The 13,151-nt window shown below is 44.2% G+C and overlaps 1 protein-coding gene across 2 annotated transcripts in view; it reads left to right on the top strand.

The window, feature by feature from the left end:
- Nucleotides 1-8,418: 8,418 nt before the first annotated feature.
- The window catches only part of ATR (ATR serine/threonine kinase), a 103,043-nt gene continuing 98,310 nt past the window's right edge, over nt 8,419-13,151 (top strand). For both annotated transcript variants that reach the window (XM_036851825.1, XM_036851824.1), the window contains exon 1: nt 8,419-8,632. In XM_036851825.1, coding sequence (XP_036707720.1) covers nt 8,574-8,632 — 59 coding nt within the window. In that variant the 5' untranslated portion in view covers nt 8,419-8,573. The remainder of the gene's footprint in view (nt 8,633-13,151) is intronic.

Below are 13,151 nucleotides of genomic sequence, written 5' to 3'. Positions count from 1 at the left end.
TATATATCCCACACTACACATAGCCATATATATGTGATTATTTTAAGTTGCTGATCCCTTAAGTTCAAAGGTATTTTAACAAGCCTGCATTTTTTCTCCCCACCCCGCACTTACTGTTTTTAACATCATATTTTACATTGTGTGTGTGTGTGTGTGTGTGTGTATCCCTTCACTACTTATCGTGGATATAGATGATTTTACTGCTTTTGTCTTTTGACCTTCCTGCTAGCTTTATACATGGTGGATTTACTACTTTTATTGTATATTTGCCTTTGAGCTTTTTCCTTTCATAATTTTCACGTTTCTAGTTGTGGTCTTTTCTTTTTTGCTCAGCAAAGTCCCTTTAACATTTTTTGTAAAGCTGGTTTGGTGGTTCTGAACTCTTTTAGCTTTGGCTTGTCTGTAAAACTTTTGATCTCTCCATCAAATCTGAATGAAAGCCTTGCCAGCTTGAGTTTTATTTTTTTAAATAAATTTATTTATTTATTTATTTATTTTTGGCTGCATTGGGTCCTCATTGCTGTGCGCGGGCTTTCTCTATTTGCGGTGAGCAGGGGCTACTCTTCGTTGCAGTGCGCAGGCTTCTCATTGCAGTGGTTTCTCTTGCTGTGGACCACGGGCACTAGGTGTGTGGGCTTCAGTAGTTGTGGCTCACCGGGTCTAGGGCACAGGCTCAGTAGTTGTGGTGCACGGGCTTAGCTGCTCCATGGCATGTGGGATCTTCCCAGACCAGGGCTTGAACCTGTGTCCCCTGCATTGGCAGGTGGATTCTTAACCACTGTGCCACCAGGGAAGTCCCAGCTTGAGTATTCTTGATTGTAGGTTTTTCCCTTTTATCCCTTTAAATATATCACGCTACTCCGTTCTGGCCTGCAGAGTTTCTGCTGAAAAGTCAGTTGATAGGCTGATGGGAGTTCCTTTGTACATAACTTGTGGCTTTTCCCTTGCTGCTTTTAATATTCTCTCTGTATCTTTAATTTTTGTCATTTTAACTACAATGTGTCTTGGTGTGGTCCCCTTTGGGTTGATCCTGTTTGGGTCTCTCTGTGCTTCTTGGACCTGGTTGTCTGTTTCCTAACTTGTTAGGGAAGTTTTCAGCTGTTATGTCTTCAAGTATGTTTTCTGTCCCTTTCTCCTCCTTCTGGGTTCTCTGTAATGTGAATGTTAGCATGCTTGATGCTGTCTCAGAGGTCTCTTAAACTGTTCTCATTTCTTTTTTTTTTTTCTTTTTTCTGTTCAGCTTCAGAGATTTCTACTACTCTGTCTTCCAGCTTGCTGATCTGTTCCTCTGTATTATCTAATCTACTGTTGCTTCCTTCTAGTATACTTTTCATTTCAGTTATTGTATTCATCTCTGTATGTTCTTTATATTTTCTAACTCTGTTAAAAACTTCTCATGTCTCACTCTGTTCATCCAATCTTCTCCCTAGTTTTTTTAACATCTTTATGATCATTACCTTGAACTGTCTATCAGGTAGATTGCCTATCTCCACTTAGTTCTTCTTCTGGGGTTTTATCTTCTTCCTTCATTTAGAACATATTCCTCTGTTGCCTCTGTTTGCCAAATTGGCTGCTTTTATTTCTATGTATCTGGGAGGTTGGTTATGTTTCCTGACCTTGGAGAAGTGGCCTTTTGTACAAGATGTCCTATGTATCCCAACAACACACTGCCCTCTGGCCTCCAGACCTATATATTCTAGGGGTGCTCCCCATTTGGGCTGCATGGGCCCTTCTGTTGTGGTGGGCAGTCTGGTAGACATGGCTGGTCCCTGGTCTGGTTGGTTGCCAGGTCCTGCCTTGTGCAGAGGCTGCTGGCTCTGGGGCCCTGGTGGGTCTGGGGGCTAGTGCTGGCCCACTGGTGGGCAGGGTTAGGTTCTGGAGTACAAGATTACAGGGCTGCGGGTCCTGGATCTAGTATTGGCCTGCTGGTGGGTGAGGCCAGTTCCTGATATGGAGTGTCCCAAAGCTGGTGTTGGCCCACTGGTGAGTGTGGCTGGATCCCAGGGCAGCTGGCTGAGGGGTCCAATGTGCCTCAAAGCTGGCATCGGCTTGCTGGTGGGCAGGGTCAGTGTCCGGGTGAGGGGGGGAGTTCCTAGGGCTGGTGTTAGTTTGCTGGTGGGCTGGACTGGGACCCAGAGGGTCCTGGGGCTGGTGCTGAACTGCAGGATGGTGGGCTGGGTCCTGGTATGGCAGGGTGCAGGGCTGTGGTGGTCCTAGGACTGGTGTCCACCCGCTGGTGAGTAAGGCTGGGTCCTAGGGCTAGTACCAGCCCACTGGTGGGCAGAGCTGCATCCTGGGGTCTCTGGTTGCAGGGCTTGGGGGTCCTGGAGCTGGTGTTTTGGCCCACAGTGGGTGGGGCTGGGGCCCAAGGGGTCATAGGGCTGGTGCCTACCCACTGGTGGGCTAGGCTGGTCCCTGGGCTAGTGCCAGCCCCTCGGTGGATGGAGCCAGATCCCAGGGTCTCTGGCTCTAGGGCTGTGGGGTCCCAGGGCTAGTGCTGGTGCACTCTCCTGGGCCCTCTGCTGTGTGGGGCTGGGTTAGGGTGGCTATGGGCTCAAGGAGTCTTAAGGCAGCAAGCCTGCTGGTAGTGAGGTTGTGTCTCCATCCAGTTAGTTGCTCGGCCTGAGGTTTTCCAGTACTGGTGCCAAAAGGCTGGTGGGCAGGGCTGGGCGCTAGTGCTAATAAGCTAGAGTCAGGACTTCAAAATGGCATTCGCCAGCTCCAGTGTCCATGGGGTAGATGGTGCTCCCCAAAATGGCTACTACCAGTGCCTTTGTCCCCAGGATGAGCTCCAGATGCTCTTGCCTCTCTGAGAGGCTCTCTAAGATCAGCAGGTGGGTCTGACCCAGGCTTGTTTCAAATTATTGCTTCTGCCCTGGGTCCTGGAGCGTGTGAGATTTTAGGTGTGCCCTTTAAGAGCAGAGTCTCTATTTCCCCCAGCCCTCTAGCTCTCCCGCAGTTGCCTTCAAAGCCAAATTTTCCGAGGGCCCCTCTTCCCAGTGCAGGACCCCCAGGCTGGGGAGCCCAATGTGGGGCTCAAACCCCTCGCTCCTTGGGGAGAACCTCTGCAGTTGTGATTATCCTCCAGTTTGTGGGCCGCCCACTTGGGTCTTGACTATATGGTCTTTCTGCCCTTCTTACCCATCTCACGGTGGTTCCTTCTTTATATCTTTAGTTGTAGAAGATCTTTTCTGCTAGTCTGCCAGTCTTTCTCATCAATAGTTACTCTGTAAATAATTATGATTTTGGGGGCTTCCCTGGTGGCACAGTGATTAAGAATCTGCCTGCCAGTGCAGGGGACACGGGTTCGAGCCCTGGTCCGGGAAGATCCCACATGCCGCGGAGCAACTAAGCCTGTGCGCCACAACTACTGAGCCTGCGCTCCAGAGCCCATGAACCACAACTACTGAGCCCGTGAGCCACAACTACTGAAGCCCGCGCGTCTAGAGCTCACGCTCCGCAACGAGAGGCCACCGCAATGAGAAGCCCGTGCACTGCAACAAAGAGAAGCCCCTGCTTGCCACAACTAGAGAAAACCCGCGCACAGCAACGAAGACCCAACGCAGCCAAAAATAAATATTAAAAAAAAATTATAATTTTGATGTGCCTGTGAGAGGAGGTGAGCTCAAGGTCTTCCTGCTTCGCCATCTTGGACCCTAATGAGGCTCCATCATCACCCAGATACTTTTAAAAAGCTTCCCACTCACATAATTTCAATGCGTAGCCAAGGTTAAGAAATGCTACTCTAGAACAGTGCTAACTCAGAGAGTGGTGCGTGTACAAGCAGCATCAGCACTACCTAAGAGCTTGTTACAAATGCAAGTTACTGCATCCTCTTTCAGACCCATTGAATCAGAACGGGCTGGGGCTCAGAAATCTGTTTCAGTAAGCCCTTCAGGTGATTCTGATGCATGCTCAAGTTCGAGAACTCAGAAACCTCTCCTCAAGCTTTATTTACATTACAGAGCTACTGGGAGGATAACAGCAGATGAAACAGATGAAAGGATTTTGAGAAAAGTAAAAATAATGGTTGCAAATGTAAATAATCATTACCATTTGAACACATTTGATATAATCTTAGGGTCATGCTTGAGACCTTAGCAATGTAAGTGCCAATAACTCATTACTGAGATAGAAATCTCCTGGACACATGCGAAGGTACTCCATGTCATTTCTGAATTGTATCCAAATACAATGGAGTTCTTCTCCTAAAATACAGCCTTAGCAGATGTGAAACTGCCACATGGATAGGAAGACAAATAGCTTTACATTTAAGTTTCTTCAATACTTTAAGTTCCTCTATGACAACTAGGTGTTTTTTGATAATGAGCTTTTTCAGTGTTTCTACTAAATGGGTTTAATAGAATTAAATTAATTCATTAATGCAGTTTGGCTGTACAGGATCATTTGTTCTGCTTTATCAAGTTTCAGAATGTTGACTTGTGGTTATGTTGGTCTGTTATTTGAGGCTTTAGCCAATGAAAACCAATAGACATGTGCCCCTTTTTACCCACTAATCTGTCTGACAATATTCAATACAGTCAAGCTACTGAAGCAGGGGAATGGCATAATCATACTTGGTTTTGAAAAGGTGCTCTGTCTACCATGTAGAACAATTCCAAACAACACTGGCACCATTTAGGAGCAAAGTTTTAAAAACTATTAAAAATGCAAATTATTAAATAATAGAAAATAAATAACTTTTAAAATTATTAAAAATGAGGGATTCCCTGGTGGTCCAGTGATAAAGAATCTGCCTTCCAATGCAGGGGATGCAGGTTCGATCCCTGGTCGGGGAACTAAGATCCCACATGCCACAGGGCAACTAAGCCTGCGCACCACAACTACAGAGCTCGTGCGCCTCAATGAGAAAGCCTGCATGCCGCAAACTACAGGGCCCACGCTCCCACGGCCACAACTAGAGAGAGAAAAACCCGCATGCCACAACTACAGAGAAGCCTGCACCACAACGAAAGATCCCACATGCCTCAACGAAGATCCCAGGTACCGCAACTAAGATCTGATGCAGCCAAATAAATAAATAAATAAAAATTATTAAAAATTAAAGTTATTAAACATTATTTAAAATGAAAATTTGTGTGTGTGTGTGTACCAAGGAGGTGTATATTGAAGTCCATTCAGTTGTAGAAAGGAATATGGAAAATTGTTTATATTTTTAAATCTCATTTCTTTAAGATTTCTATTTTAGTGTACACAGTAAAATCCTGACAAAATGGAGTTTTAAAAAAAAACAAAAAAACCCAGGGACTTCCCTGGTGGCGCAGTGGTTAAGAATCCACCTGTCAATGCAGGGAACACGGGTTTGAGCCCTGGTCTGGGAAGATCCCACATGCCGCGGAGCAACTAAGCCCGTGCGCCGCAACTACTGAAGCCCTTGAGCCTAAAGCCTGTGCTCCGCAACAGGAGAAGCCACCGCAATGAGAAGCCCGCGCACCGCAACGAAGAGTAGCCCCCGCTCGCCACAACTTGAGGAAGCCCCGCGCACAGCAACGAAGACCCAACACAGCCAAAAAAAAAAAAAAAAAAAAAAAAAAAATCCAATGCATTACAATGGAACTTGCAGAGCTAGGCCGCCAGGGGTTTGGGCATCTGACTGAGAACCAGTCCATCTAGGTCTCATTTGGGTTGTGGTGCCACCTGGTGGTCATCTCCCACTCTAGTTTAATCATCCTTGGGGACAATTCTATATACACAGGCCGGCTGAAACTTCCAGGACATTGGTTGGTGCCCTGTTGTCGACTTGATCTGAGATGCTGGGCTTAGGAAACCAAGGTCCCAAGGACATAGGAACCCACCTACCTCAGCCTCTCAGCTTCCTGCTTCACTCTCCCCACACACTCCACTCCCCAAATGATAAAAGGGGGAGGGGGTGAGAGGAAGACAGGAAGCAATCAACAGCTGCATTATGTCCATGCATATTAGAATATATTACTAAATATATGTGGTTAGTAAATATGCACATATTAGGGTGCATATTTTAAAAATTTCAATAATACTGTTGAAGAGAAAAAAAAGTTGTAATACTTCAGTGTAGAGAATACACTGGAGGGGAAACAAGCCCAAAGGAAGAAAGGCAAGCTAGAATGTCATGTAAGTAGTCTGGGCACAAGACAGCGATGGTCTGAAACTAGAATGGTGATAATGGGATTTGGAGGGAAGTGGATGGGTTTGATATTTAGTAGGCAGAATTTAGTCCTTATCTTTAAGAGATACAAAATAAAGTGTTTACAGATAAATTGATGAGTTGTCTGAGATTTTCCTTAAAATAATCCAATTAGAGAGAGGGGAAATGGGAGGGGCAGTTATAGATGGAACAAAGACTGGTCATAGGCTGATAGTTGTTGAAGTTGGATGATGGGCATAAGGGGGGGGGGTCCTTATTCTACTCTCTCTACTTTTGTATATATTTGAAATTTTCCATAATAAAAATTGAAACAAAAATAAAATACCTGGGGGGACTTCCCTGGCAGTCCAGTGGTTAAGACCCTGTGCTTACAATGCAGGGGGTGCGAGTTCGATCCCTGATCGGGGAACTAAGATCCCACGTGCAACACGGCAGAAAAATAAAATAAAATAAAATAAAATACCTTGGAAAAATTCAAGGGAAAAAAATTCAGTAGAAAGGAAGACATAATGAAATATAACGCTCAGAGAGAGATCTGAACAGAAGGAAGAATTTGGGAGAGATCAGCAGGTCACCCAAATATAACAAATAGTAGATTTGTCATGGTTAATCCAATCCTATTAAAAGAAAGCCTTCACAGATATGTTGAAACCTTCTCATTTCATTCCCTTCTCTCCCTCTCCAGAGGTACAACTCTCCTGGAGTTGATGTATATCCTTCCCAACCATGTTTTTATACTTTTATCATATATGTATGTATACAAAATTCACTCACTAAAAGTCTTATTTTGTGGTTTTAAAATGGTATGTGATTTAATATTGTTATGTATCCCTTTGCCATTTGCTTTTTTTTTTCACTCAACATCGTTTTCAGAATTCATACTTCATTCATTTTAACTAAGAAATGGTATTCCACTGTAGGACACTACCACCTCTTATTTAATCTTTACTATAATCTTACAAGATAGATATTACTAATCTCATTTTATAGATGAAAAACTGAAGTACAGAGAGGTTAAGTAACTTTACTGAGTAACTTTAGTAACTGTAGTTGCTAGCAGGTGAAATGAGAACTTGCACAGGGCTTCAACTTCTAATCCCATGTTCTTCCCACTATAGCATTCCCCAATTTTACAAATATTTAGTACACAACAACTATGTACCAGGCACTGTTTTAGGTCCCAAGTATCTAAGCAATGAATAAAACAGACAAAATCTTGCTCTCAAGGAGCTTATGAATATAAGCTGATTGGAGGAGACAGTCAATAAAATAGTATATAATTTGGTTCTATGCGTTATGAAGAAAATAAAGCAGGATGGAGGGGAAAAGAGTGTGAGTGTAAGTGTGCTAGTCTATGTGCTCTCTGGTGACATTTCAGCAAACATCTGAAGAGGGGTGATGAAAGAGGGGTGTTTAAGGTCAAGGCAAAGGGCACAGCAAACGCAAAATCCCTGAGGCAGAAGCCTATTTGGCTGTCACTCCATCACTTTGATTTTTTTTAGGATACTGTATAACGATTATTCTCATGGGTAAGGAACCAATGTAAGCACACTGCATGGCCTTGCCTGATTAAATACATAATTTTGACATGTTAACAGCTTCTTATGATGACCATTTTTCGTATAAACAAACTGGGTTGAGCTAGAAAATGTCTACAGCCAAAAGCCACTGATTTTACTTTAAAAATTAAATCATAGGTAATAGACGCCCGTAACGGTGACATAAAAATACATAGTACTGCTGCTGACTAAATGAGACACAAATAAATATAATTCAACCCTCTTTTTAAATATTAAACGTTGGGAGAATCCTCAAGGAAACCTAAGGGAGACTTCAAGTTGGGAAAAACAAAGAAACAAAAAAAACCCCTGCTGAAACAGAAAGGACGAGGAGTAGTCCATCTTTTGCCCCGTATCTCTCAGAAAGGATGTCAAGAGAGTGGTAGAAAATGAGGGACCTGGAGTTGTGACTCCGCGAGGAGACCTGAGGTGTAATCCTGGGCCTTTAGTTGCTGAATTGTCTCAGTCTTCACATTTGTGACGCGAGGCGTTCTGCGCTGGTGCCCACCATGCCCCTTTCCTCCCCAGATCCAGGGGTCTGGCTTATCTGAGCCTCTCAGGCTGGGAGTGAGTGACAGAGGAGGACCGCTAAAAACCAAAACTCTCGCGAATCTCGCCTGCCGAGCGTTCCCGGCTCAGAGCGCACCCAACGCTGCAAATTTGACCGGAGCGCACCCCGCCCTTGCCCCGCCCCCTCGAGTCCTACGCGGAAAAGAACTCTGGCCTGGAGAGCGTATCGGCCGCGGCTTCCGGGAGGAGTTTTGGGCCCCGCGAGCCTCCGTCGGGCGCCGCGCTTTCTCACCAGAGACAGCTGTGGAGACGCCAGGAGCCCGCCTCGGCGTGGTTGAAGAGTGCCTCGCGTCCTCACCATGGGCGAGCACGGCCTGGAGCTGGCGTCTATGATCCCGGCCCTGCGGGAGCTGGGCAGGTAGGGCCGGGCCGGCGTCTCACGTGCTCTCCCTTCCTAGCCGCGCGCGTCCCGGCCCCGATCCCCTCAACCCCGGCCGCGGCCCTTGTGGAGATGCTCCGCCGCTGACTTGAGCGCTTCTCCCTCAGAGAGGCCGTTGGAAGGACGCGGGGCGTCGCCGCAGACCTGCGGGATGCGGATCCGAGGGGAGGGGTGGTCTGCTGGCCCCACTTTACCTCAGCGGCGCCGGGGAGCTCGTCCCTCTCCCCCCACCCCCCAAACCCCAGGGGGATTGCCTCCGCAGCGGGAGGGAAAGGCCCCTTCCGAACACTTTCTGGTCACTTTCCTACATTCATTTGCTTCTCGAAAGCCTCTTCCCTTAGATGGAGTGCTTGACCCGTGGACTTTCCCCAGTTTCTGTGCTTTATGATCGCTGGTGGAGTTGGTTTTTACCTTTACGTTTTGACCCAAAACTACCCTCGGAAGAAAAATCACTGGTTCTGATTTCTGGCAAGGAAAGCCACTTGCTAGGAAAAGTTCGTTCCTGAGTGAAACCATATGCCATTCTGGAGATGGGACCCCTTTGGTATCGATCATCCAGTTCTCAATCCGTTATTTTAGTCAGAAATGCCAGGGATCGGCCACAACGTCCACAGAACATAAATGTGCACAGAGTATTGCCAACATTTGAAGATAATGTTCCATTTGCAAAAGCTCTTTTTTTTTTTTTTTTCCTTTCTGTAAACCCAAGAGTAAAATCGTGTAAAGCAGTATTCTGCCCGAAGAGAGTAGGTGGATGCTGATGGCTGCTGCCCCCATTCAGGACACGCACAGCCTTTCCTAAACCTGACCTAATGACGAGAAGGCAGGGTTTTTGTTTGTTTGCTTTTCATTTTTTATTTTTTTTTAATTTTTTTTATTTTTTATAAATTCATTCATTAATGACAAATTCCTTTATTTTTATTATTTATTTATTTATTTATTATTATTTATGGCTGTGTTGGGTCTTCGTTTCTGTGCGAGGGCTTTCTCTAGCTGCGGCAAGCGGGGGCCACTCTTCATCGCGGTGCGCGGGCCTCTCACTATCGCGGCCTCTCTTGTTGCGGAGCACAGGCTCCAGACGCGCAGGCTCAGTAATTGTGGCTCACGGGCCTAGTCGCTCCGTGGCATGTGGGATCTTCCCAGACCAGGGCTCGAACCCATGTCCCCTGCATTGGCAGGCAGATTCTCAACCACTGCGCCACCAGGGAAGCCCTGTTTGCTTTAAAAAAAAAAAATATTTGTAATCCACTGTGAACAGAAAATAAGTGAGCTTGTACCACTGCTGCAGTTGAACTATCAATTGGAATAGTTGCTTTCCAATTTCTTGAACTGGTTGGAAACTTAGTACGCAGCCACAACTGACGTTAAGCCCATGGGATGTTTAATTCCCTTTCTTTTTGCAGTGCAGCTGTGTCCATCTCCACTTGTTGACCGTACAGAGACACTGACATTTAGTCTTCCCCAATTACATACATAAGAGGGTATAAATGAAGGGACCATACTTGTCTTAACTGAATCATCATATTGTTGTGTGTATGATTTTTTTTTCCACTTTGTATGAATGTTGCAAGCATACTTGTGTTAACATTTTGTAAAGTAACATCTACCTTTCTAAAAGAAGATGAAGGCAGGTGTTCATATAGGAAGTTGATGCACAGATTTCATCTTTCAGGCTCGATGTGAAGCTCAGTGTACTTTTCCCACCTTGCTTTAATATAGAATTTGCTGATTAATACTTCTCTTCCCTTTTCTTTCTTCCTCTGTGATACTTGTTATAAAAATAATAGGATCTTGGACTTATTTTTAGTCTCTTTCATCAACAGAGCTTATAGTTACCTTTCACTCATTTGTAGCCATTCTAAGAGATAGAATAGAAAAACTGACCGTAGTGAATTGTCTAATAATAGTTTTTAATTGTCATGACGTTTTCATTGCAACTGCTTCATTCAAGCTTATTCAGTCTCACAGTATCTCCATGATATAGAATGGAGCAAATATTATCACTGTTTATTAAGAATCAGAGTCACAGAAATTGAAGTACCAAAGTCAAAGAGATAGCAGTTAGTATTAGAGCTGGGTTTCAGATTCAAGCCATCAAGACCTTTCCTCCTCAGTTTTTTTTTTTTTCTTCATTGACCATGGCAGTTAGATTTCTGAAAAAAGTAAGATGTTACTGTTTTAATGTGTGGGCTCTTCTTCCTCTGTCTCTCAGGGATAAATTTTGCTTCAGTGTTTTTTTCTGTTAGCACTCTTTTCTCTGCCTAGTCTCTCCGGGTGATCTCATCCACTCTTCCTGCCTTCAACTACCACCTGCTATTTGATGACTCCAAATCCATGTCTCCAAGCCATATTTCTTTCATATAGAACCATATATGCAACTGTATACTGGCAGACTATGTTAGTATAACCTATTTGTTCCCTGGGTGTCCTATATGCAGTTAAGACTCAATATATCCAAATTAAATTCTCTGCATATCCCAACCTTCCCAAGCGGTTTTTCTTTTTGTTTTTTGTTTTTTTTAATTCCTCTTATTCACTGAGGTAGGGATAGCTCAGTACATGATACCGTGTTCACTTATTTTTCCAAACTGGAAATCTAGGAATCATTCTTGACTCCGTATGTGCTTTCGGGCTATATCATTAGTCCTCTTTCAATCTTCACTCTCTTCCTCAGTAACTTTGTCTAGTCCCATAACTTTAAATACCATCTATATGCTGATAACTCCCAAATTTATCACTCTAGCCCAGAGATATATATTAGGTTGCTTACTCAACATCTATACTCAGAAATGAAAATTAACATATCCAAAGCAGAACTGCTGATTTATTGTCCTTAAACCTGTTCCTTCCCCAGCTTATTGTAAATGTAGGAACCAAAAGCCTAAGAATTATCCTTGACTTTTTTCCCTTACCCCTTAATAATCCATCAGCAAGTCCTGTCAACTGTACCTTTAAAAAACACTTTTCACCATCTCCACTGCTATCACCAAAATTTCTTATCTGGACTATTACAGTAACCTCTCAGCTGATCTCTCCAGTTCCACTTTTACCCACTTACAGTGGATTTCCCACTCAGCAACCAAAGTGATTTTTACAACTATAAGTCATATTGTAGATTATATAACATTACTCCCCTGCTCAAAATCTTCCTTTGGTTTTCCAGCATACTTAGAATAAAATCCAAACTCCTTCCCAGGGCCTCTGAGGTCTGCCATAATCTGGCCTCTGCCTACCTCTGACCTCATGGCCTTGTATCCCTCCCTTGCTCACTCTACTCCAATGACATTCGCTTTATTTTTTTAATACACCAAGATCATTCCTGCCTTCATTCCTTTGCACTCGTTTCTTCTATCTGAACACTGGCTAGTTCCATTCAGATGTCATTTCCAAGAACCTTCTCTGACCTTCCTGTTTAAAATTACTTTGTAATCGCAAGATCTTTTCCAACACTGATAGTTGCCATTAAAATGTTAAATGGGAAATGAGAGGGAGATGAGGCGCTGGGGAGCAGCATTAGCCCCTAGAGGAGGTTTGGGTGGTGAGAAGAAGCCAGTCATGGGAAACTGGGAGGAGAAGTGTCTGAGATGGAATAGAAAATACAGAGATCTCTAGGTGGGAATGAGGCTACTTTTTAAAGAGGAGGAAGAAGCCTGGAACATAGGGGGCAAAGACAGGAGTAGCATTAATTAAGGATGGAAGAGTAGGCAGAGGCCAGATCCTTTAGCACTTTATAGGCAGAATGAGGAGTTAGATTTTAAGTTCAGTGGGAAGCCACTGGGGTGTTTTAAACAGAGAAATAACATAATTGAATTCATGTTTTAAAAACATGTTTAACCTTCACTCACCTGCTTAGAACCCTTCAGTGTCCCATTGCCTTCAGTACAAAATTCAAACTCGTTAGTCCTTTGCGCTTAGACCTTATCTTCCCTCTTCAGCTTCATTTCCAGATACTACCTCCCTGTTCTTTGGCCATGTAGAACCTCTGACAGTTTCTAGAGCGGCTTATGTTCTTGTTCCTGACCCTTTGCACATGTTTCCTCTGCTGGAATACTCGCCTTACTTCCCTTATTTTACCGGCCTAGCCCCCTAGGGACTCAGCTTTGTGTCACCTCCTCCAGGGAGCCTTGACTGATAGGTCCTGCTCAGGGCTGAGTGTCCCTCTTACGTTCTATCTTTGCTCTATTAACGCTTAACCATGCTGTGTTAAAATTGCCTGCTTACTTTTTTGTCCTTTAAACTACGAATTCTTTTAGGGCTGATACATGGTACCTTGGTTTTCCTGGCATTTGATACTTGCCCCAGGGGAGGTTTTCAAGTGTTTGTTAAATGTATCCAAACTTTATGTGATAAATTACCACCCAAATATTTCTGTATACTTTTGAAAAAGTATACCCTCTTAGCTCAGTTCCAAGGTAGAGGTTGCAAAATAAGAAATCCTTACTCTCCTGTGAATTTCTTTATTCTGATAGTACATCTGATAAATGACAATCACTTCACC

The sequence above is a fragment of the Balaenoptera musculus genome, chromosome 4 (assembly GCF_009873245.2).
Source record: "Balaenoptera musculus isolate JJ_BM4_2016_0621 chromosome 4, mBalMus1.pri.v3, whole genome shotgun sequence".
Lineage (NCBI taxonomy): Eukaryota > Metazoa > Chordata > Mammalia > Artiodactyla > Balaenopteridae > Balaenoptera > Balaenoptera musculus.
This window is presented reverse-complemented; position numbering and strand designations above follow the sequence as displayed.